Source organism: Podarcis cretensis, assembly GCF_951804945.1.
Source record: "Podarcis cretensis genome assembly, chromosome: 3".
Taxonomy (NCBI): domain Eukaryota; kingdom Metazoa; phylum Chordata; class Lepidosauria; order Squamata; family Lacertidae; genus Podarcis; species Podarcis cretensis.
In genome coordinates this window covers 125904728-125931212 of record NC_137172.1, presented here as the reverse complement: position 1 = coordinate 125931212, position 26485 = coordinate 125904728, and the positions used below count along the sequence as shown (strand labels likewise).

The following is a 26485-nucleotide window of genomic DNA, read 5'->3' as shown; positions in this document are numbered from 1 at the left end:
AACTTGGATTACTGTGATGTTAAAAGGTCTGCCTTGGATTCGTATCGAGATCATTCTATCATTTTTGAGATTGCATCCCAGTACAGCTTTTGCCACTCTTTTGTTGACTATGAGGGCCACTCCATTTCTTTTACGGGTTTCTTGCCCACAGTTGTAGATATGATGGTCATCCGAACTGAATTCACCCATTCCCGTCCATTTTAGTTCACTGATGCCCAGGATGTCAATATTTATTCTTGCCATCTCATTTTTGACCACCTCCAACTTACCCATGTTCATGGTTCTTACATTCCAGGTTCCTATGCAATATTTTTCTTTACAGCATTGGACTTTCCTTTCGCTTCCAGGCATATCCGCAACTGAGCGTCCTTTCGGCTTTGGCCCAGCCGCTTCATCAGCTCTGGATCTACTTGTACTTGCCCTCCGCTCTTCCCCAGTAGCATGTTGGACGCCTTCCGACCTGAGGGGCTCATCTTCCAGCGTCATAACTTTTATATGCCTGTTGTCTTTGTCCATGGAGTTTTCTTGGCAGGGATACTGGAGTGGCTTGCCGGTTCCTCCTCAAGGTGGATCACGTTTGGTCAAAACTCTCCACTATGACCTGTTCATCTTGGGTGCCCTGCTCGGCATAGTTCATAGCTTCTCTGAGTTCTTCAAGCCCCTTCGCCATGGCAAGGCAGTGATCCATGAAGGGGTTTTCACTAATACTTTCATTTTATTTTTATTTAGCTTGAATCCTGTTACCTGTCTGAACTCAGATAATTTGTCTAATATCTTTGGTATGCTCGCCAACAGGTCTTCTACTGTTGTTACAAGGTCGTCTGCAAATGCTCTCAATTTCTACACTTTGCACCCAACTGTTATACCTTTTATTTCTTCATCAGATCTTATGTTCCTCACCAGGGTCTCTAATACTAAAATAAACAATAACGGTGATAGGGGCAACCCTGTCTTGTCCCTTTTGTAATTTTACACTTTTCTGATATTACATTATTCACTGTCAGCATTGCCTGCTGATCTGTTTAAATTGCACCAATTCCTCTTAGAAATGATTCTCCAAAATTCATCATCTCCATAGTTTTTTTTCTTAAAGATCCATTATCAAAGGCTTTCTCTGCATCCACAAACATCAGAGCTGCTTGTTTTTCATTCCTGACTTCCAGATATTCTATTATGTCAATTATATTCCTTATATTATCCTTTATCTGTTCAGCCAGGAAGAAAGCCAGCTTGATCCTGATGAATTAACTCTTTTAACATCAGTTTCGAACGGTTCACCATAATATTGGCGAATAATTTATAATCGTTGAGCAGAGAAATCGGCCTATAGTATTTACTGAGAGCAGGTCCATGTCTTGTTTCAGAAGTAATGTTATATATGCCTCTTTCCATAAATCTGGATTTTTTCCGTGTTCAACATTTATTCATTACATGCTTCAGCGACTGTATCAGAAAGTCTTGTAGTTTTTTTATAATATTTAGCTGATAAATATGACCCTGGTGAATTACCTAATTTTGAATGATTAATTCCTTGTTGCACCTCCTGTATCGTTATTGGTGCATTCAAATAATTAATTTTCTTCTTCAGGATTTTTGGTAAATTACTCTACTTTAAGTATTCTTCAATTGTATCTTTGTTTTCTTTACTGGCTCAATATAGCTTTGTGTAATATTTTACAAATTGTCTTCTGATATCCTTGCAGGGCAGCAGCTGAAGAAGGAGGAAAAAGGTGTTTCTTGTGTGTGTGTTTCTTGTGGCTGATTAGCTGCTCTCCCTGTGCAAAGGTCAGAGGGGGCAGGGTTTCTATTGAGGCAGGTGATTAGCTGTGGGAGGAGCTTATCAGAGCTTGCAGGGCAGCGGCGCGCGCCTAGCGGTGCGCGCAGTTTGATCCATCTTTAGATTTAGGGAAGCTAGTCTCAAACGTTTGTTGGGGGAGACCTAGGGTTTTAGGGGGGAGTTATTTGTCCTGTCTGCACGCTTCTTATGATGGAGGACCGCTGTAGCCAGCCCCAACGACACGTTCTCAAGATGGAGAGTGAGGGAACAGCTGCAGTCGCCTGCGGTTCCTGCACAATGTTTGCCATCTTGCCAAAGGTTGCAGGCAGCTTTACCTGCAGCAATTGCATATTGATTGCCCTCTTAAAAGTCCAGCAACTGGAGGAACGTGTGGCTACGCTCCAAAGAATTAGAGAGCTGGAGCTCTTCTTGGAAGCAACAGAGCACACCGTCTCCACCAAGGAGGAGACAGGGGACTCCCCTGAGAAGGAGGCTAGTTCACCAACACAGGAGCCAGATATATGGAGAAACGTGACGCAAAGAAGTAGGAGGCCCAGGGTTCGCTCTGATTGTTTAGAAATACACAATCGCTTTGAGGTCCTCTCCCCTAGCATGGAAGACGAAGAGCAGACTCCATTTGAGGATCTCTCCCTCGTTACAGTCGATCAGATATATGAAGACGAGCAGCAAAGTCAGTCCTCAGGGAATGTGCAGGCGAACTTGGAACGGACAGCTCGCGGAAGAACCCCGACCAAACCTAAGAGGAGGCGTGTAGTGGTGATAGGGTATTCCCTACTGAGGGGAACAGAAGCAGTGATCTGTGGGCCTGACAAGATGTCTCGGGAAGTGTGCTGTCTCCCCGGGGCTAAGATCCAAGATGTAACTGAACGACTGCAAGGAATCATAAAACCCACTGACAAATACCCCTTCCTCTTGGTTCATGTGGGAACCAATGACACTGCAAGCAATAGCCTCCAGAAGATCAAAAGAGACTACGAGGCTCTGGGCAGGAAACTGAAGCAATTAAATGCACAAATTGTCATCTCATCTATCCTCCCAGTTGAACGACGTGGCCCAGGGAGAGAGGGAAAAATAGTGGAAGTGAACAGCTGGCTTCGCAAATGGTGTAAACTGGAACGGTTTGGATTCTTAGATCACGGACTGCAGTTTCTTGAAGATGGACTTCTGGCAAGCGATGGGCTGCACCTCACAACGGTTGGGAGGAATGTTTTTGCCAAAAATCTCAGAAACCTCATCAGGAAGGCTTTAAACTGACTAATGTGGGGGAGGGAGACAGTGCTCCTGAAGGTAGGAGTCTATCAGTTGATGAAGATGATCATCCAAATGTCATAGACCAAATGGAGCAAACAGCACACAGACCTAGTAGTGGGAGGAAAAAATCTTTAAATAAGAGACACGGGGGAATGATTAATGGACTTCAATGTCTGTACACTAATGCGCAAAGCATGGGTAATAAACAAGATGAGCTTGAGCTCTTGGTACAGCAAACTGAATATGACATAATAGGCATCACTGAAACCTGGTGGGATAAGTCCCACGACTGGAATGTAATAATGGAGGGATACAATCTATTTCAGAGAAACAGACCAGACAAGAAAGGAGTAGGAGTGGCGTTATATGTCAGGGATGTGTATACCTGTGAAGAGATCCAAGATTTAGAACCTCAAAGCCAAAGTGAGAGCATTTGGGTCAAAATTAAGGGAGAGAAGAATAACAGTGACCTCATTGTGGGAGTTTACCAAAGATCCCCAAGCCAAACGGAGGATATAGATGATGCCTTCCTGGAACAGATGGCCAAGCATGCAAAAGGAAGGGAGATAGTAGTAATGGGGGACTTCAGTTACCTGGATATTTGCTGGATGTCAAACTCAGCCAAGAGCATAAGGTCAAACAGATTCCTCACTGGCCTTGCAGACAACTTTGTTGTCCAGAAAGTGGGAGAAGCAACAAGAGGAACAGCCATTTTAGATCTGGTCCTAACCAATGTTGATGACCTGGTTAGTGGGGTAGAAGTGGAAGGATCATTAGGCGCGAGTGATCATGCTCTTCTGAAGTTTACTATACAGCGGAAAGGAGCAGACAAGCATACTAGGACTCAATTTCTTGACTTTAAGAAAGCCGACTTCATAAAACTTGGGGAAGTGCTGGGTGAGATCCCATGGACAGTAATACTAAAAGGAAAGGGAGTTCATGATGGCTGGGAGTTTGTTAAGAGGGAGATAGTAAAAGCACAACTTCAGGCAATACCAATGAGACGGAAACATGGAAGGTGCCTAAAGAAGCCAGGGTGGCTACCTAAAGAACTTTTAACTGAGTTAAGATTAAAAAAGGATGTGTACAAAAAATGGAAAAGGGGGGAAACCACCAAAGAGGAATTCAAACAAATAGCCAGCACGTGTAGACACAAAGTCAGAAAAGCTAAAGCACAGAATGAACTCAGGCTTGCTAGAGAGGTTAAAAGCAACAAAAAAGGCTTTTATGGGTATGTTCGTAGCAAAAGGAAGAACAAAGAAACAGTGGGGTCACTCAGAGGAGAAGATGGTGAAATGCAAACAGGGGACACAGAAAGGGCTGAACTCCTCAATGCCTTCTTTGCCTCAGTCTTTTCCGATAAAGAAAACAATGCCCGACCTGAAGAATTTGGAGCAAATGATTCAGCAGAGGAAACACAGCCCAGAATAACAAAGGAGATAGTACAAGAATACTTGGCTAGTTTAGATGTATTCAAGTCTCCAGGGCCAGATGAACTGCATCCAAGAATATTAAAAGAACTGGCAGATGTGATCTCAGAACCACTGGCAGTCATCTTTGAGAATTCCTGGAGAACAGGCGAAGTCCCGGCAGATTGGAGGAGGGCAAATGTTGTCCCTATTTTCAAAAAGGGGAAAAGAGAGGACCCAAATAATTACCGCCCAGTCAGTCTGACATCAATACCAGGGAAGATTCTGGAGCAGATCATTAAGCAAACAGTTTGTGAGCACCTAGAAAGGAATACTGTGATCACCAATAGATTTCTGAAATATAAGTCGTGTCAGACTAACCTGATCTCGTTTTTTGACAGAATTACAAGCCTGGTAGATGAAGGGAACGCAGTGGATGTAGCCTACCTTGATTTCAGCAAAGCATTTGACAAGGTGCCCCATGATATTCTTGTAAAGAAGCTGGTAAAATGCGGTCTTGACTATGCTACCACTCAGTCGATTTGTAACTGGCTGACTGACCGAACCCAAAGGGTGCTCATCAATGGTTCCTCTTCATCCTGGAGAAGAGTGACTAGTGGGGTGCCACAGGGTTCTGTCTTGGGCCCGGTCTTATTCAACATCTTTATCAGCGACTTGGATGATGGACTCAAGGGCATCCTGATCAAATTTGCAGATGACACCAAACTGGGAGGGGTGGCTAACACCCCAGAGGACAGGATCACACTTCAAAACGACCTTGACAGATTAGAGAACTGGGCCAAAACAAACAAGATGAATTTTAATAGGGAGAAATGTAAAGTATTGCACTTGGGCAAAAAAAATGAGAGGCACAAATACAAGATGGGTGACACCTGGCTTGAGAGCAGTACATGTGAAAAGGATCTAGGAGTCTTGGTTGACCACAAACTTGACATGAGCCAACAGTGTGACGCGGCAGCTAAAAAAGCCAATGCAGTTCTGGGCTGCATCAATAGGAGTATTGCATCTAGATCAAGGGAAGTAATAGTGCCACTGTATTCTGCTCTGGTCAGACCTCACCTGGAGTACTGTGTCCAGTTCTGGGCACCACATTTCAAGAAGGACACTGACAAACTGGAACGTGTCCAGAGGAGGGCAACCAAAATGGTCAAAGGCCTGGAAACGATGCCTTATGAAGAACGGCTAAGGGAGCTGGGCATGTTTAGCCTGGAGAAGAGGAGGTTAAGGGGTGATATGATAGCCATGTTCAAATATATAAAAGGATGTCACATAGAGGAGGGAGAAAGGTTGTTTTCTGCTGCTCCAGAGAAGCGGACACGGAGCAATGGTTCCAAACTACAAGAAAAAAGATTCCACCTAAACATTAGGAAGAACCTCCTGACAGTAAGAGCTGTTTGACAGTGGAATTTGCTGCCAAGGAGTGTGGTGGAGTCTCCTTCTTTGGAGGTCTTTAAGCAGAGGCTTGACAACCATATGTCAGGAGTGCTCTGATGGTGTTTCCTGCTTGGCAGGACTCGATTGCCCTTGTGGTCTCTTCCAACTCTATGATTCTATGATTCTATGATCCTTCAGGTTATCTATTATTTTACCTTCTACTTTCAATTTGTTTATTACATTTTTTTTAATTGCCAAGCAAGTAGTTTTCCTGGTTTATTTGCAAATTCAGTTTTTTCTGCCTTAGCATTTTAAACTTCCATTCAATTTCTTGGTTCAATAACATTGATAGGCAGATAGCTGTGATGAGCCTGTTGACGACTCTTAACGACTGCAATAGGTCTTACAGGAAAAAGCAAGCTGCTGAATTGCAACTTATTACCAAACTTAAAACCATGGAGAGACCTGGTCTGAACAAAGACATTGGATTCTTATCTCATTATACATGACAAAGCCATTTTTCACCTTCTCACCCCTTGCTTTTTCCTGTAAGACCTATTGCAGTCGTTAAGAGTCGTCAACAGGCTCATCACAGCTATCTGCCTATCACCCATTCCCACCACCCTCCTGAGTAATACCCCTCCCCACCTTCTCACTATATAGAAGGGTCTGGTGACTTCTGTTTCAGTGTATCTGAAGAAGTGTGCATGCACACGAAAGCTCATACCAAGAACTAACTTAGTTGGTCTTTAAGGTGCTACTGGAAGGAATTTTTTTATTTTGTTTTGACTATGGCAGACCAACACGGCTACCTATCTGTAATTGAGAATTATGTCTGTAACATTTTTATATTTTGTTTTATTGAATCTTTCCCAGGTTTTTTAATCAGTTCTTTTTCATTTCTAATCAGTTCTTCCAAAATTTCTTTATTTTTACCTTCTCTAACCTTTTTTTGATAGGCACTCTGTTGAATGCAAAAATCCTCTCATCACTGCTTTGCTTGTATCCCAGACCATATTAAGTTCTGTCCCTTGATTAAAATTTAATTCAAAATTATATTTCAAGATTTTTTCTGCTTTTTGCAAAGTTAGTTGGTTATGTAAAAGTCCTTAATTTAAACTTCACCTAAATGTGGAATTTTCATTTCAATTCCAGTAACACTGGATTCTGATTTGAAAGTGTCCTTGGTTGTATTTCTATTCTTTTTGTTCTCAGTGTTAGTTCATTTGATGTCCATATCAAGTCAATTCTTCCTGCAGATTAATTTGGTTCAGAAAAATGGGTATATTCTCTTTCAAATAGGTGTCTAAATCGCCACATGTCAATTTTAAGTTCTCTACCATATTAAAGAAAGTGACAGGTAGTCTGTCTTCTTTTGAATCCATTTTTCTTATTGTCCTGTCAATTTCTAAGGAGACTACCCCATTTAAATCACCCATTAATATTATCTTTTTTAAAAAAATAATAATAATTTTTATTCATTTTTCAAACACATAATAAAAACAAAGCACAAAACAGAAAGTCAAAACACAAAACAAAAACATACAAAACATTTAAACAAATATAACTTCAAAATTGTATTTTCATACACCTTCTTTCCTTCGACTTCCCCATACCTCCCCATCCCTGCATCCTTGTTTTATGATTCTTTAGCAACCCTTTGGTCAATTTATCCTGATTCCCTTTCATTAAATTTCCTTTAGTTTTTTAGTTACAGCTGTAATTCTCTGTTTCTTACCCCTTGACATCTTAGCATTCCTCAATTTTACAACAGTTTTTAAGGTATATTTTAAATTTCTTCCAGTCCTCTTCCACTGTCTCCTTCCCCTGGTCACGGATTCTGCCCGTCATCTCAGCCAGTCCCATAAAGTCCATCACCTTTGTTTGCCATTCTTCCAGAGTAGGTAGTTCTTGCATCTTCCAATACTTCGCCAGTAGAATTCTTGCTGCTGTGGTAGCATACATAAAGAAAATCCTATCCTTCTTTAACAGAAATTGGCCAACCATGCCCAAGAGAAAAGCCTCTGGTTTCTTAGGAAAAGTCCACTTAAGGACTTTCTTAATTTCATTATAGATCATTTCCCAGAAAGCTTTAATCTTCGGGCAGGTCCACCAAAGGTGATAAAAACTACCTTCGGTCTCATTACATTTCCAACATTTATTATTTGGCAAATGATAGATTTTTGCAAGCTTGACTGGGGTCATGTACCACCGATAGATCATTTTCATTATGTTTTCTTTTAAAGCATTACATGCAGTAAATTTAATACCGGTAGTCCATAACTGTTCCCAGTCAGCAAACATAATATCATGACCGATGTCTTGTGCCCATTTAATCATAGCTGATTTCACCGTCTCATCCTGTGTGTTCCATTTCAACAGCAAATTATACATTCTTGATAAGTTCTTAGTATTGGGTTCTAACAATTCTGTTTCTAGTTTTGACCTCTCTTTCTGAAATCCTATTTTCCTGTCCTGTTTAAATGTCTCATTTATCTGATGATAGTGCAACCAATCTCGAACTTTGGGCTTTAATTTCTCGTAACTCTGAAGTTTAACCCTTTCACCATCATATTCTAAAATTTCACAATATTTTGGCCATTTAGAGTCCATATTAAGCTTTTTCACTTCCTTAGCTTCCATTGGTGACACCCACCTGGGAGTTTTACTTTCCAACAAATCTTTATATCGAATCCAAACATTATACAATGCTTTCCTTACAATATGGTTTTTGAAGCCTTTATACACCTTTGCCTTGTCATACCATAAGTATGCATGCCAACCAAAGCTATTCTCATACCCTTCCAGATCCAAAATGTCTGTGTTCTCAAGAAGTAGCCAGTGTTTCAACCAGCAAAAAGCTGCCAATTCATAATAAAGTCTTAAGTCCGGCAGGGCAAACCCCCCTCTATCTTTTGCATCAGTTAAAATCTTATATTTTATTCTGGGCTTTTTGCCCTGCCAGACAAATTTTGATATGTCTTTCTGCCACTTCTTGAAACAGTCCATCTTGTCCAAAATCTGCAACGTCTGAAATAAAAATAGCATTCTAGGCAATACATTCATCTTAATAGTAGCAATCCGGCCTAACAAGGAAAGTTTCAACCTTGACCATATTTCTAGATCTTTCTTTACTTCTAACCAACATTTTTCATAATTATCCTTAAATAAATTCACATTCTTAGATGTTAAGTTTATCCCCAGGTATTTCACTTTTTTCATTATTTCCAAACCTGTTTCATTCTGAAATCTCTCTCTTTCCTCCATTGTTAAATTTTTTTCCAACACTTTCGTTTTTTGTTTGTTCAGTTTAAAACCTGCTACTCGACCAAATATTTCAATTAATTCTAATACTCTTTTAGTACTAGTGTCTGGCTGTTGCAGGGTCAATACTAGATCATCTGCAAATGCTCTTAGTTTGTAGTGTCTAACTCCGACCTGAATTCCTTTAACCAACTGGTCCTTTCTAATCATGTTTAACAAAACCTCCAGGACTGATATAAAAAGCAAAGGGGATATTGGGCATCCCTGCCGTGTTCCTTTTTCTATGAATATTTCTTCCGTTACCACATTGTTTACAATTAACTTAGCTTTTTGTTTAGAATATATTGCACCTATACCGTTTTCAAAACCTTGGCCTACCCCCATCCCTTGGAGATTCTTCTTCATAAAGCTCCAACAAATATTGTCAAAGGCTTTCTCTGCATCCACGAAAATCAGAACAGCCTTCCTGTTAATGTCGACTTCTAACAACTCCAAAATGTCTATAATGTTCCTCACGTTGTCTGACATATATCTCCCTGGGAGAAAGCCCGTTTGGTCCTTATGAATCTCCCCTATCAACACTCTCTTCAATCTTTTTGCCAAAATGTCTGCAAAAATTTTATAATCCACATTAAGTAAAGATATAGGGCGGTAGTTTCTAACCTGGTTCTTCTCAGTCTCTGTTTTCGGTATAAGTGAGATGAAAGCCTCTTTCCACGATTCAGGTGCCTTTTTCCCCTCCAAAATTTCATTACAAACTTCCTTCAGTGGTTGTATTAGCCATTCCTTCAGCACTTTATAATATTTAGCCGTCAAACCATCCGGTCCTGGTGATTTTCCCAATTGCATATTCTGAATGGCACCCTCTATTTCTTGTTCTGTTATTTTCTCATTCAGGATCATTTTACTTTGTTCTGAGATTTTTGGTAGGCCATATTTTTTAATAAATTCTTCTATTTCTTGTTCGTTAACTGGCCCTTGTGCATACAATTTCTTAAAAAAGCTTTGAAAACAATTACTTATCTCATTAGGTTTATAGATAATTTTTCCATCCATTTCTAGACTTGTCACAGTATTCAATTTCTGTCTCTTTTTCAATTGCCATGACAGAAGTTTCCCGCATTTATCTGCTGATTCAAAAGTCTTTTGTCTCATTTGCTTTATTTTCCATTCTATTTCTTGATTCATGAGTTCCATGTATTGCATCTGATAAAACTTTATTTCTCTCAAAATCTCATGGGACTTTGGTTTGGACCTCAATTTCTTTTCTCCTTCTTTCATTTTTTCTAAGATTTACTCTTTCCTCTCATTTTGTTTCTTCCTCTTTATGGAGTTCTGTTGAATTAGGAAACCTCGCATCACGGCTTTGCTTGCGTCCCAAATTGTTCTTTTCTCCACTTCTGTTCTCAAATTTATCTCAAAGTAATCTTTCAATGTTTTTAGGGCCTTCTTATAAATCTCTTCATCTCTAAATAGGGTGTCATTCATTCTCCATCTAAAGGATCCAGTTGTTGTTAATTTCATCTCCATCTTTACAGCCATTAATATTATCTTTTGATCCATAAACTCATACAACTTTTCTTTCAGTTCTTAAAAAAATTCCAATTTTTTAATAATTTGGCAAATAGATCCCAATTATCACAATTTTTTTGCCTTGTAAGGTTATTTCTATTGCTGTCATCCTTCCATAATCATCTTTAAATAACTGTTTCGGGTTATAATTATTTTTAGCATAAATTACCACCCCTCTTTTTTTTGTCTAATGTCATAAAGTCCATCCCCAATCATTTATTTATCAAGACTCTTCTGTGTCTTCTTGCTACATGTGTTTCTTGCAAGCATATTATGTCCAAATTCTCTTTTTGTAATACATGTTCTGTTTTACTCCCTTTCAATTAACATTCCAAGTTAAAAATTTCAAATTCTTTTTTCTCTTTTATTTATATATTTTATAAATAAAAAGGTCTAATTAAGTGTGCTGTTGTTTATCATCTTCTTTTTCTGCCGGATCTGTTTCCCCTTCTGCACCTACTGCTTCAGGCTTTTTTCCTCCAAGTTGTTTTTTATATTTTCTCCAAAATTTCTCCATATCTTGTACACTTTTGCATTTTTGCTTTTTTCCCTTTATATGTAAATGAGACACCCTCAGGGATGGAATCTTATTATTTTTCAATGCTTCAGTCAAAAATTTATAATTATTCCATTTTTGAAAGCAATCTCATCGGGATTTCTTATGATCAATTGTAAGCCTTTTTTTGGTAGTTCACCTACCATTCATGAATTAAAAATAACCAGGCAGGGTTTTTCCAAATCTGATGTTTTAGTTGTAAATTCTTTAATCTCTACTGTTATACTGTCCAAAGTTTTGGTGTTCTGTTCTGTTTTCCCAGTCATTTTCTCCAATTTATCTGTATTCTCTCTTAAGTCTTTTTTCAGATCCATTAATGTATCTGCTATATCTACCTTAGGTTCCATCTCTAGGGTGGACCCCCTTCTTGTCTGTGTGATAGTTATAGTTCCAGCCCCCGACTGTGGTTTTTGATGCCATTTTTCAAAGACTGTAACATTTATTCACCAATCCCACTTAAAATTTATCTCCAATCTTCTATATTTCCCAGTCTTAAATATTACTTCTTCTCTCTCTTAAAAGATGAGAAAGAGAAGGAAAAAAGAAAATGATAAAAATAAAAATAATTCCCCCCTCCTACAGTTGCCTCTTTTTGCCACTAGATGTCCTTTCTTCTCTCTCTTCCTCACCCCTTCCTATCTTCCCCCTCCAACTCCTCTATATTTTCCCTTTCCTTTCTATTTTAACTTGTTTGGGCTACTTGTTCTTGCCTGCTGATGAGGTGAGTTCTCAAAGCAAGGGCATCTTTTCAAAACAAATCTCTGCTTCTCTACAACTCCTTGTACCATTGTGTTTTTGTAATCCACAAAAAACTGGGAGAACTGACAAAAGGGGGAAAGAGAGAGAAAGTAAATACAAAATCATGGTATTCTTCAGCTTTTTTCATAAAGCAAATCCAACATTGCAAGGCAACCTGCGGGCATAGTTTTAGGCAAAAATGAAAAAAAGAAAGAACAAAGAAGTTAGGAAAGATAGACGTCTTCCGTCTATTTTTCTTCCCCCTCCCTTAGAAAATGGGGGGAGAAGATAGGAACAAAGAAAGCCCAGTCCTCTTTGATTTCTAAAGTCTAATCCAAATTGTTATTCAACAGTCTAAAAAAAACCCTTCAGTTACAAAATTAGTGATGATAGTAAAAATGTGTCTTAAAAAAAGGAAAAAAACCAATAATAATAATAATAATAATAATAATAATAATAATAATTTATTATTTATACCCCGCCCATCTGGCTGAGTTTCCCCAGCCACTCTGGGCGGCTCCCAATCAGTGTTAAAAACAGTACAGCATTACATATTAAAAACTTCCCTGAACAGGGCTGCCTTAAAATGTCTTCTGAATGTCAGGTCCAGGCACGCAGGTTTGATTTGTTTCAATTATTTCACCCACCAAAAGAAGTCAAATCCGCCTGTTGAATATTGCTGAGCATACGCAGACTGTCCAGAAGCAGTCGGTTGCAAGCTGGCAGAATGAAGCAAGAACAAGATGCTGCTACTAGTAACTTGGTTACTTTGGTTTATTATTTACAGCAGACTCACAAGTTACTATATACAGGATACAGACACGGATCTTAACTCTCTCTGAACAAACTCCAACTGACTCTCAAACAACCACTGACCAACCAACCAACCTACAAACAGGAAAGTCATGAGTCATCATGCCTATATGGGTGACCTCGACCAGTAGCAGAGTTGTAGCCAAGGTCCCATATCTCTAAGCAGAATAACTCCCTCTGCTCAGTCTTCTTGGCCTTTGGCCAACTCCTTAATAGCTTCTGTGGGAAACTGCACGCAGGCAAAATCCCAACACCGCCAACTACCTTGGTTTACAAACTTAATCCGTTCCGGAAGTCCGTTCTTAAACCGAGGCACGCTTTCCCTAATGAGGCCTCCCGCCGCTGGTGCCCTTCCACCATTTGGATTCCATTCTTAGACCGAGGTAAAGTTCGTAAACTGGGACACTACTTCCGGTTTTGTGGAGTTCGTAAACCGAATTGTTATTAAACAGAGGTGTTCTTAAACCGAGGTACCACTGTATTTCTCCCAAATAAAAATAAAATAAAGAAATCTCTTGTTTTAATTGCTTTTTCCACCAGAAAGATGAGTTCTAGGAACGAAAGTAACCATATATGTCCCCCCTTCCTATTGGAATGGGGGGTGGTTTCAAAATCCAATTCACTGCTTATAGAGTTTGCCTGGTTTTTTTAGCAGGAAAGTGTTTCCAAATATTTAAAGATTAATCTTTTCTCATGCTTTTAAACTGTCCCCGAGCAGAGTAGAGCAAGCCATGACCTGGGCGGACTTCCTTTCTTTCACCCCGTTACTATGCCAAATCGTCCTAGTTATCTTATTCAATCAATTTTAAAGTTCTCTTGCTTTGCATTAATTGAAAAAGTTACCACATCAAAGGCTGGGGGCTTCTCGTCAAGAGTTTGCTGTAGATAGTCGTGCTTTCAGCTCGATCCCACCCCTCCCCTGTTTCTTTTGGAGCTTCAGGAAGGACAGGAGAGCTCATAATTTTGCGCTGCCAATACAAGCACCCAAAATTCCCCTTTAGAATTTCCTTCATATGTGGTGGTCTTGTACTAAGGTCAAAGCCTTCTGGGATATAATATACAATGAATTAAAGAAGGTTTTTAAATATAATTTCAACAAAAAACCAGAGGCATTTTTGTTAGGTTTAATTGGAGAGGAAATAAAAAAGAAGATGTAAATTTGTTTATGTATGCCACAATGGCTGCAAGGATACTTCTGGCCCAGAAATGGAAGCAGCAGGAACTTTCTATGCTGGAAGAATGGCAGACAAAGATGGTGGAGTACGTAGAGTTGGCAAAGCTGTCGGGGAAGATCCGGAATCGGCGCGACGAACTGTTTAAAAAGGACTGGAGCAAATTTATATTTTACATGAAAGAAAATTGTAAACATTTGAAAACGTTTGTAGGTTTGAGTTGAAATGTTTTGTAATGTAAAAATAAGAAGCTATTTTACATATAATGAGGTGAAATGTTAAAAGAAGGTAGAAGGTAAAAAGTGGTTATAGAAATGCTAAGAATTTATTAAAAGATGTTTGGAAGTCAGAAAGAGGGAGGGAAGGAAGTTGATGCTCTGAGCAATGCCTAAGGTTATAGACTTATATAATAAAATGTGACTAAATATGGAAAACTCAATAAAAATTATCATTAAAGAAACAAAATTCCCCTTTGGGCTTCTTCTGGGGGTGCACAGCGCCCTTGTGCTTCCCCCTATATCTCTCGATTATCAAGCCTCTCTCTGGAGATCAAGGCTCGTGCTCCGTGGCCATTAGTGGCAACCTGGAAGTTATGCTTGATCTCATTCCTCCCTCCCACTTCCCTGACCCTTAAGCTCTTCTTCAGAGGCCCTTCTTCAGATGTGATGCCATGGGTAGCTGTTAGCATTGACACATTCCCAATCACACATGACATGCTAACATGCATGTAATCATATGCTCTCTATAAAAATGTGTTTCCTAAAATATTGGACCTAAAGTCCAATAGTGCACTACAGAGATGTTTGCCTTTCACACAAATAGCAGGGAGAGATAGCAGGGGCTTCCGTTTCTGGTAGCAGACATGGAAAGTTGCTCCCCAGGGTTCTTGTGCTGCCAGTCCCAGTCAAGGCCATTGGGGGGGACCTGGGGGCTCTGAGCCACATCCCTGCCTGTTGCACTGGACACCCCGGCTCCCCTCCAGTTGCAACAATTTTGGCGGCAGTTCTGGTGGCTCAGGGACCAGCCAGACAGCACAGTTTGTGCTGGCTGGTCTCAAGAGCTCCATGTTACCATAAAAGACAATTTTTGTAAAGTCGCAAATATAAGCCGCACTTTAACTTTTCATGATTGGAATTTGGGGGGGAAATGTGAGGTTTATTTTCGGGCCAATATGGTACTTCTGTCTGTGCCATTCCCAGAAGGAATGCCTCTGGTTTTTTGGGGAAAAGTTTTAAACATTTTTTTCCCATCTTGTTATATATCTTTTCCCAATACTTTTTTGCATGTCCACCACATATGGAAGAATGTTGCTTCTCCTTCATTACTTCAGATTCTGATTTGTACATCTTAGCTAATCTGCTCGGGGTTAAATACCATCTGTAAACCATTTTCAAATAGTTCTCTTTCAAGACACCTTTTAATGCCTGCTTTGGTCTTTGATGGAGTTGGAAGACTTCACCAATAAAAGAGGGGCAGGATGCTGGGTTATATCGTGACTCCATTACTGAGAAAGCCTCGGTCAACAACGAGTGTTTGCTGTGAGTCTCCTTTGATTTTGAGCAATTGGGCTAAAGTGAAAAGACACCCCGCTGTCAGGAGCTCGTCCTACACTCGAGTAGGACCCTGGCAGAGACACATGCCCGACTGGTATGTTCTCTTTCGCCTGGTCTTTAGTTCGGTAGCTTCAAAAGCTTTCTTCTGCCCAAACATCACAGCGACCGATGCCAACAGACATCGGCACACTTAGGGATCCGCGAGTCTTCGCAGCTTGCATAATAGACCTCAGCAACTCAGCATTTTGGCTAATCTACTTTATTTACATAGAAACACACGGAGCACTGCAGCATGGCTCCCTCTCTCTAGCATCAGGCAACAAAGAGAAAGAACAAAGGACAATAGTCCCCCTTCACGGAACACAGTAACACAAACATCCTGTCTCTGTCACTTCCCACTTTGTGGAGTCAAAACATATACGGTCATGTGATAGACAACAATCCCATGACTACAATCATGGAGCAGGAATTCTAACACCCACTTGACTCAATTTCAATTTGATGTACAACTTTAGGTGCCAGGAGAGAACGTTCCTCTTCCATCCCTTTGGATGATAAAGATCCAATACACTTTAAAATGTGTTGTATGAGGGGGCATTATTTGTTTGTTTTTGCTCTTACTTTATCTTTATCATGTATTGATTATGCATTAATCTTACATAATATGATTTAATCATGATTAATATATGTTTTTTATATTGTATTTTTATGTTGTGAACTGCCCCGAGATGTACAGATGAAGGGCAGTATCCAAATAGAATGCATAAATAAATAAATAAATAAATTGTATTGATACTGGTTTGGTTCTTCTTTTGCTTAGGTTTTAATGACCATAATATAAAAATTGGGACTCCCTTATACTGAGTCAGGCCATTGGTATCTGACTCAGCGTACAGTCTCCCGCTATATTATCTGTCCTGACTGGCAGTGGCTGCCCTGCGTTTTCTGGCAGGAGTCCTTCCTGTAACACATGGGGCCCTCAGGATGCAGGGCAGGTGCCTTACCTTATTGCTTACTTTTGCATTTGTATTTTAAAATAAAAAAGTTTACATTTAGAACCCTAGAACAAAGTAGGAAAAAGAAATTAATCCCCATTTCTGTGAACATGAATAGTTCTCTTTTATGTTTTCCACCAACAGGTGCTAAAGGTTCCTCTGGAATTGGAGGTTTCAAAGGTGCGATAGGCGTCAGAGGGTGGCCAGGGCAGAACGGAATCAAAGGAGAGCCTGGCTTCACTGGCTTGCCAGGGATTCGAGGTTTACCTGGTGACTCGGGATTGAAAGGTATTGTCCTTCACATTGTGAAGTATTGCTTCTCTCTCAGTGTGCGCGAGATGTGTTCATACACAACTGCAAAGCAGTTTGAAAAAAATTGGTTGTGAAATATAATTGTCCTCTTTATAAAAGAAAATTCTCTTGGCAGCTTTAATCTTACAGCTTACTGTGTTTTCAGTGTATTGCTGGCTTTTGCTGGTAAGTAAAGTTTGGTGTTCATCAAGCAGGGAAGGTTTATTACTGCCTTAGTTTCCAGAGGGACTTGCTTTCACCTTCATTAGTCAGCAGAAAGACCCCTGGCTGCTCTCTCATAACAAAATCTCAGGACTATGATTGGAAAGGGAGTAGCTGCTGGGCTGCACTCCTCATTGCTACATTCTCATATACTTTTTTGAGAACATTTATTTAAATCATTTATTTAGGTTTTTTAAAATAAAAAAAATTCACCCCCCTGCAAGGAGTTCAAGGCAGTGTTCTTCTGCTCACTGTATTTTATAATGTATGCTTTTTTTTGTTACTGTATTTTATTCTGTATATTCTGTTGTAAGACACCCTTAGTACATTGGTAGGAAGATGTAAATAATGAAGTATTAGTATTATTTCCTGCTCACATTTTATCCACACAACAACTCTGTGAGGTTAGGCTTTCAGGTAAGGCTGAAAGAGACCAAGATTCCCCAGAGAGTTTCATGGTTGAGTAGGAATTTGAACCGAGGTCTCCTTGATTCCAGTACAACCATCTCACCACTATAGCACATTAGAAGGGCTGATCACAATCACTTCATAAAAGAAGGATACACTTAAGGAGACAAAGCATTCTTACCTTTCCGATCCTCTTAAATGTGTTGCCTTTATATTGTAAGGATGGATCAATGCTGTAAACCAGGCATGTCCAAAGTCTGTTTGCAGGGCCTAATTCGGCCCCCTGTGGCATTTTATTCATTGGGGTCAAATCCCCAAAATACATATATATATATAAAATCAACAACTTTGGTCGGCCCTCACGCATGTTCACTTCATCAAATCTGGCCCTCTTTGAAAAAAGTTTGGCCACCCCTGCAAACAGTTTTCTATATTGACATGGCAGTCTGGATGAAAAATGTATTCTTAATAGGTGACCGTGGTGACCGTGGCCCACCAGGATCACCCCCTAAAATCATGCCAAGTATGATGCTTGATGTGAAAGGCGAAAAGGGAAATGAAGGAGAAAGTGGTGCCCAAGGGAGCTTTGGTTTCAAAGGTAAGGAGCAATGCCATATTCAGAAAAGGAGTATAATATATTACAAACTGATGTTACAGCATTTGAACATTTGTCACATGAAGCAAATGAGAATTTAATCTTTATTTACAAACATTTCATTCTGTATTACATAATGCACACATTCTAAAGCACTTATTCAGATTATAAATAATAGGAAATGACCACAAAATGATATAGAAATATATGTACCCCTAACAGTGCAATTTTAAAAGGTAAAGGTAAAGGGACGACTCTGGGGTTGCGGTGCTCATCTCACTTTATTGGCCGAGGGAGCCGGCATACAGCTTCTGGGTCATGTGGCCAGCGTGACTAAGCCGCTTCTGCCGAACCAGAGCAGCGCACAGAAATGCCGTTTACCTTCCCGCTGGAGCGGTACCTATTTATCTACTTGCACTTTGTGCTTCCAAACTGCTAGGTTGGCAGGAGCAGGGATCAAGCAACGGGAGCTCACTCCATCACGGGGATTCGAACCGCCGACCTTCTGATCGGCAAGCCCTAGGCTCTGTGGTTTAACCCACAGCACCACCCGCATCCCAGTGCAATTTTTAGTGGTAGTTAATTAGCAGAATGCAGCTGAGGGCTTAATTCCCCATAATGAATACTTTAGGCAGCTGAAACCAACATTTGCTTTACTGAAGTTCAGCTACTTGCCCGGTTCAGTCTAACTTAACATTTTGAACTGTGTTTCCTACAGGCACAAAAGGAGCACTAGGCTACCCTGGGCAGACAGGAAGGCCAGGTTCACCTGGCTTTCCAGGTTATGAAAAAGGTCAGAAAGGTGACTATGGAATTAAAGGAATAAAAGGCATATCAGGATATGTAGGTGTCTCAGGAGGTCGTGGTATTTCTGGTTTTCCTGGAGCAACGGGAAGGAGGGTGAGCAGATTTTGTTGTTTGACTCAAACTACCAAGTTTTGTTATCTCTGGTATGTTTCCTTTAGTAGTTTGAAAAGCAAAATGCCAGAACCTCAAAAAACAAATTCTGTAAATTCACCAAAAGCAGACTAGATTATGCAGTGCATGTGTTTGATTCCTTTATTTTGGGTGGAATGGGGGCTCCAGCCTGCAGGCCTAATTGAGTCTAGCAAGAGCCCTAACTAGGTCCATGAGGACATTTTCCAAAAGCCATGCTCACCTGCCTGACACTTGACATATATGACACTCAGCAGGATTCAGGGAATGAGTCCTGTCAGCAGGCATCCTGCTTGAGGAGCTCTTTTTGCGCAGTGAGGTTTCCCTCCTCTCTTCCACCTTGTGCACCCATGAAATTGGCTCAGAATGGGGTCAAGAGAACTCAGGGGCATAAGAGTAGAGATAGTTCCATCTGGCAAACCACAAGGCTTTCCTTGACAAAATAATTGCCTTGGCATGAAATTAAATTATTTCCATGGTTCCCTGCTGGAAGGAGGGTTTGCAGATACTGCCAATCAGCACCCCCTGTGCTTTGATTTCAGACTACCCTGGCAAAGGAAAGCATATCACCCAGTGTCATTGTGGTGTCATGATTGACAGGTGGGCAACCCCACACCCAGTCAAAATGGCCCACTGGAGTTGGGGGAGGTTAGTATCCAGCCCACCAAGTAGATATAGTCCCCCACCCCTGAGTTATTTTTTAGTTTAAATAAAGTTGGTTTCAGGTGCACACTGTGTTCAACAAGAGTACAGTTTCAAGATTTATGACAGAAAAACAAATTTGGATAGTTGAGGAGGAAGTCCAGACAGAACGAAAACATTGGTTAATATTTATTATGCTTGAAAGCTTGATGTTCTTTTTAACTATGTGACAGGGGGAAAAGGGAACTCCAGGGATTGATGGTATTTTTGGCGAAAGTGGCCAGCCTGGGGAAATTGGTGAGTCCATTTATATTCTGTACATCTAAGCTATGTGTATGTAAAACACACACACACACACACAGAGAGAGAGAGAGAGAGAGACAGACAGACAGACAGACAGACAGACAGACAGATTTGTGTATAAAATGAAAGGCTCCTGCTCATGACCCAGTCTAGTACAAGGAAATATTTCTCTCATTCTTGAGAGTTACTGATCTTGACTTCTCATATCTTTTCATTCTTTAGATGAAGTCAAAATGGAAGTATATATTGTAGAGAAAATAATACAGGCAACCACCCTCCCCCCCATTTAAGTGGTGGTAATGTTCTGAGGCACCGTGCACATCAGTGAAATTGCGTATATTTGAAACCCCATTGAAAAGGCCTGCAAACACCCTGTTCTGACCCTTTTGTGATGTTTTTGTGACTTTTTGGGTCACTTCTGGGTTCAGCGTGATGGGTGGGTGGGTGGGTGATTGTTCAGTTGTGCACATATTGAAAGCACGTAAATGGAGAGTTGTATTATAGAGTTTAGAATTTTCACATTAAAAGATGTTCAACAGATGATCTTAGTGTATATAAATCTATGTGAGTGTGTATTATCTCAATTTTTTGCCTCTTACAGGTGATTGGGGAGATACTATAAACTTGCCAGGAAGAGCAGGTTTGAAAGGAAATGCTGGCATAACTGGAGCCAAAGGTATTTTGCATGTGTGTATACACATGCATTCATTAATAATGCAAAATAGTTTGTGGCAAACAGCGCCTGTTACCGGCCTTGACTGTTGTGAGAACTTCATCCTGTCTTGGACAAGGATTGCTTCGTCACTGAGACTCATGCACTGGTAATATCATGTAACACGTTCTATGAGAGATCTGGGGTGTGGTTGGTCCAGAGGGATGCAGCTGGTACAAAATACCTTGGCCCAGGTGGTAGCTAAGATGTGCTCCTTCCCAGCCACATATCACACCATTGAGCTAGTTTTATGGTCTTGTTGCTTACCTACAAAGCTCTAAACAACTATGGACCAGGTTATATGAAAGACCATCAAGCTTAACAAAAGGAACCCAGTTAGGCTTCTCTTCTCACAGCCTGACAATTATCAACTTGTAGTAAGACAAAGGTTGGCTTTTTCACTGGTAGTGCTGGTGCTGTGGGGTGAATGCCCTACTGAAATACAAAATGCTGATGTTAATGGCCTGTCTACCCAGTGACTTTAGGTCTCACTCTTGGTTGATGCTTTGAACCTCTGAAATAGCAAAATAGTGACATACATACAGGGGCGGACTCTGCTAATATGGCACCCTTATTTTTCCACAATAATTCCTTTTGGTACAGTTGCTTTTTTATGGATCCTCTCAGTAGGTAAATAGAGGTTTTATTCTACTTATTATAATTATTTTATGCCTCCTTGGCTCAGCACATGGGCGGTGGGGGGCTAACCGCTGATATCTGCCCGAAATCCAGTGCTAATAACATATAAACACAGCATTACGGTAAAGTTTAAGCATAAAAAATGTAAAAAAAAAATATCTGAAGACTTGTATTTAAGTATTTAGTTTTTTGTTGTATACGGTGCAAGGAGGTGGCAAACTATTTTGGAATTTATTTCCTAGTTTTCAGAGCTTTTGAAAGTACAAGAACAACATTATCTGGGATATCATTAAAAAACTCAAGATATTGGCTACAGTATATTGATAAATATCCATTGGTAAAAACATTCCTATTGACTGGGGAAAAGCTCAAATATAAAACAGGTTCCAACAAGGCAACAATTTCACCAAGATAACAACATTAACAGGAAACTTGTAAAGAAGGGAAAATTAACTACCACAGTGTGTCTTATTAAAAAATAATTCAATACAAGATATTGGTTTTAGGGAATGGATAAAAAATCTGTGCAGAGTGTTAGTTAATGGTAAATTACTGACCTTTTCTGCTTCACTATTTTCAAGTTAAACTTTTTAGCACAGTTGATAGGACAGTTAGGAGGGAACAGAAATATAACAGCATTTGAATTGTTTCTGATAAATTCAAAAATCATCTAATTCCAAAATTGTTTTAAAAAGATAAAAGGATAAATTTAAAAAACTGTTTTAAAAGGATATGGTTTAGCGATACAGGCAGATAAGGGGGAGAGGAACAATAAATATTTCTCTTTGTTTTTTGCAGGGATAGAAGGAGCCAAAGGAGGAAAAGGTGATGCTGGTGTTCCAGGTTTTCCTGGCATTCAGGGCATGAGGGGCTCCCCAGGCTCCCCTGGATTGCAAGGGCAAAGAGGTGGGATTTCCTGTTTTGTGTGGCTATTCCCTCCCCCCCACAGGTGGAATAAATGAAGACAACGGACACAGAGTTTTAGGTTAATGGGCGAAAAATGGCCACAACTTTATTGATTACAGGAAAGAAGGGTATTGGCTTTAGGCATTGGCCCTAACCGACTATCCGGTCTGACCGGGAAGGGTTAAACACCAACAGGGGGAGCCACCCGAGATGCATATCCCTGGGCGCTCCCCAAGGGGTTACCGCTCGGGGGCGCGCTTTAGGCCCTAGCCTCCGTAGGTTTCGGACGAGGCGTCGCCCCTCGGAGTCCTTTAACGAACTACCCTTCAAGCATTGGGGGAGGTGATGGCGTTCCTCCCCCCCAACCTCATCTGCATGATAATACCCCGGCCAATGCCTACCGCCAAAACCGAGGGAGTTGTGACGATTTGCTACGAGGTAGGCGAAAAAACCAAGTGGCTCACAAAACCAGCCAATTAGCCAAATGGAAAAACTCCTACCAGGCCCCTTGCGGCGACCAGCCGAAGCCCATAGCAAGGTCAGTGGCAAAACCTAAAGGGCGGGTGGGTGGGAAACTGCGTCGTCTCCAGGGAAGAAAGGGGGTGAGCCAGGGGCTGCCCTGACCTTAAGTGGCCCTAGGAAGGCCCGCCCCTGCCGCCAGCCAATTGGCTGGCGCCACAGGGTATGCTAATTGGGTGAATCCCTGTCTCCTGCGAGGCTGACGCCAGCCTCGCAGAGTGTGGGCGGGGTCGTGATCCCACAACCCCCCCTCCTCCTGAAGGTCGGAAGGGGCATTGTATATAATGTGCTTATATAAAACACGTTTTAAACAAATACACTAAAAATGAATAACAAAGTGTTGATTAAAAATACAGCAAAGTAAAAGCAATACTGGATACTGAATGCTTTTTCATTATATACTTTAAAACAGATGCTGATACTTGATGCATATTCTTAAGTTTAAACTAGTCCATTGAAACAAAGTCAATTTGGCTATGAGGGCATTTTTTAACCCCTGTTCTGCTTTCACCAGTGCTTTTTTTTTTCTTTCTAAAAAAATGTTTAGGAGTACTCTCCTTTTCCTACTCATATTGAAAAACTGCCTCTCAATGAGGCCAAACTTAGAGTCACAGAATGTTTAGGGGTATGTGTACCCCTGCATCCCCCCAGAACAAAAAGCACTGGCTTTCACTATAAGCAGAGCAATCCTAACTCGGACCTTGTGATGACTGGAGCAATCAAGCCATTGCTGCAGCCACAGGCCTTCAGCTCCTGCTAGTCAGGGCGGAAGATAACGGTCGTGGGGTTTTACTGTACCAGCTCTAAACAGGGGCAGCAGAGGGGCCCACATTAGAAACCTTTTCAGAAAATGGACCAACTTTGGATCCAGTGGCTCCACTACCAGACCCCAAACAGCTGGCTGGATGCCTCGGAACGGTGGGAGGCACCAACTAGGGAACCCCCAGGTTCTGAAAACACAATTCTATAGAATGTTTGCACAATTCCACCATATGTGGAAGAAATCTCCCTTACCTATGGTTACTGCTTCCTTTTTCATAGACTTCGTATAATTTCCAATCAGCTGTTTGCCATTTTTTAAAAGAAGTTCTGTATGAGCTAAGGCAACCCAGAATAAAGAGCATTCATTAAAAGGAAAAAGATGTTTGTACCAATATCTTTACCACTTGCAGGTTTTAATTACTCAAGGGATCTCATTCCAGCAGGAGGGAAATGACAACTACCAGTATATTTATTTGTGGTGATATTTTCTACATAGACTTCCAAGATGTTTCAGCTTTCTAATACACAGTATATTGCTGGAGATACAAACAATATCTTACACATTATAGACATATTTGGTGGGACTGCAACGTAAGAAAGCAGTATTGGATTAATGTAATATTATATAAGAAATTGCAGGATTTAAATTAACCATAGGGAGATTTGACTGATGAAGTGTCCTCTTTATGACATCTTAAAATGATCTGTATAAGATATTTTTAGTCATATACAGACCAGATCAGATTTTTTCACATCAGATCATTAGGAGTTTTAGAATGCAGTGGTGTCTCGGGTTAAGAACTTAATTCGTTCTGGAGGACCGGTCTTAACCTGGAACTGTTCTTAACCTGAGGTACCACTTTAGCTAATGGGGCCTCCCGCCGCCGTAGCACGATTTCTGTTCTCATCCTGAAGCAAAGTTTTTAACCTGAGGTACTATTTCTGGGTTAGCGACGTCTGTAACCTGAAGCGTCTGTAACCAGAGGTACCACTGTAGTTCACTCTTGTAAGAAATCCAGTATCACTTTCACCACCATTAGAATTATATTGTAACAATTCAAGGGTTGCTTAGTGATAGCTCTCTACTTGTTCTACAGGATTCCCAGGGCAGGTTGGCGAACAAGGTTTATCTGGAGATCCAGGATTTCCTGGATCATCAGGTGAAAAAGGAAGTTCTGGGTGGATTGGGCTTCCAGGGAGTAAAGGTAAATTATATTCATCCTAGTTGTCAGTAATACATCATTGTATATTTTGGACTTAAGGAGAAGTTATGCACTCTTGTCTTGCCTATTTCCTGTAAATGCAAGTAATACTTTCTTTGATGTTCTAATACACAAATTTTAGATTAGAGCTAATCTACACATGAAAAAGACACATGAAAAAGACACATTTCTGTCTCTTTAAATGACTTTCTGACAGCAGCCTTGAAGGGAGGAAAGGAGCATCAGAACCATGCTTGCCCTCCATCCCCACACTGTTAATTGTCCTGCAAACAGCCAAATCTTGGCAAAAGTATGTAGAAGCAACTTGGAAAACTGTCAGGGATAGATTCCACCAAACTACTGAGCCAGTAATAGAACAAGACAAGATAGAGGCAAGCATTTTATAACCCAGGTTTTACAACCAAAAACCAAACAGAGAATGGCTGAAATTCACACCATGCATAATTTTTATACACCTCTGGCATGTCTGCACCCCATTATTCACCTTCCCTTCCAATCCTATGTTGTAATTTTGCCTCATAAGAGTAGTTGGTTCGGCCTCTTGATTTGTTCCAGCTTCTCAGTAATAGCTTGCAGCTGTGTCACATGTCTGTAACTGTCTTTCTTGTCTAGTTCCCTTGTCCAAGCTCAATGAGAATATTTTCTTGTAAATCAAAAGGCTTTTTCTATCATCTGAGTAGCTGTGTCACAATTGTTAGAGTGAACCAGCTAGGTGTTTGAAAGACTATCCATGTTAATATATGGAGACTAAAACACCCACTAGAGAAGCAATTCAGTTTCTTCTCAGACCCAAATCAAAGCGCAGGACAGACAGTTTATATTTGGATTTCCAGAGATTTGTCATTAAGAGCAATAAAATCAGAAATTCTTCCAAGAACTCTCTCAGATCATAATGTGATAACAATGGAGTTGAAAGGAAAGGAAGAGACCTCATTCAGATGGGGACTGAATGATGGACTGTTGGACAATAAAGTAATATTGGGGAATGTGCAAAAGACATTAACAGACTATTTTGAATTAAATCTAAATAAAGGAGTGGAACTGAATGTAGTATGGCATGCATCGAAAGCTGTAATAAGAGGCTTTTTAATACAGCAAAACTCAATCCAAAGAAGATTAAGAGAGAGAGAAAAGGAAGAGATATTAAAACAGATAATACACAATGAAAAGAAATTGGCTTCCATTCGATAAAGCTACTCTCAGTAAGTCTAAGCAGACTGGAGCTATGAGCAGCAATTGAGTTTCGGCTATCCAAAAAGAAAGAAAAACACTAAAAAGAATTAAAATAATGGCAGGAACATCAACAAAATATATTCCTCCCTGGGCCCATAACCCTTGTTGGATTTTTTAGCAATTGGTTAATAAAAGAATTCCCTAAGATGCCTGGATCCAGGTTTGGGGCAAGTACTCTTTGGTGAGAGAGCCCCAGCAGTGATTCAAAATTACAAAACATGCAGCAAAGTAAAGTGTGGAAATATAGGCTATTAGACCTTTAAAATATCCTGTTTTATGTCATTTCCAAAGCTCTCCACTTCCCTTAGCATAGAAAGAGACCACACATTTGGTAAGTTAAAAATGGTTTACTTACAAACACATCATAGATCAGATTCATTGCCTTTTCCATACAGCAGTAATAGTTCCTAAATTATTTGTATAGAAGCACAAAGGTGGGTTTCTTAAGCCATACCTTCTAAGCTTGGAGCATTTAGCTTAGACATCCTTACTGGAAGCTTCACCTGGTGGGAAGAAGCGAGAATGAAAAGTTTGGTAACTCTTCCTTTCAAGGCGAGGGAGTGCAACCTAGATAAGCC

At 40.4% G+C, this 26485-nt stretch overlaps 1 protein-coding gene across 1 annotated transcript in view; it reads left to right on the top strand.

The window, feature by feature from the left end:
• Positions 1 to 26485, top strand: part of COL4A2 (collagen type IV alpha 2 chain) — a 213213-nt gene that overhangs the window by 156850 nt on the left and 29878 nt on the right. The window contains exons 32-38 of the mRNA XM_079971032.1: positions 16661 to 16804; positions 17910 to 18035; positions 18751 to 18932; positions 19844 to 19907; positions 20515 to 20589; positions 22063 to 22170; positions 24549 to 24656. Coding sequence (XP_079827158.1) covers positions 16661 to 16804; positions 17910 to 18035; positions 18751 to 18932; positions 19844 to 19907; positions 20515 to 20589; positions 22063 to 22170; positions 24549 to 24656 — 807 coding nt within the window. The remainder of the gene's footprint in view (positions 1 to 16660; positions 16805 to 17909; positions 18036 to 18750; positions 18933 to 19843; positions 19908 to 20514; positions 20590 to 22062; positions 22171 to 24548; positions 24657 to 26485) is intronic.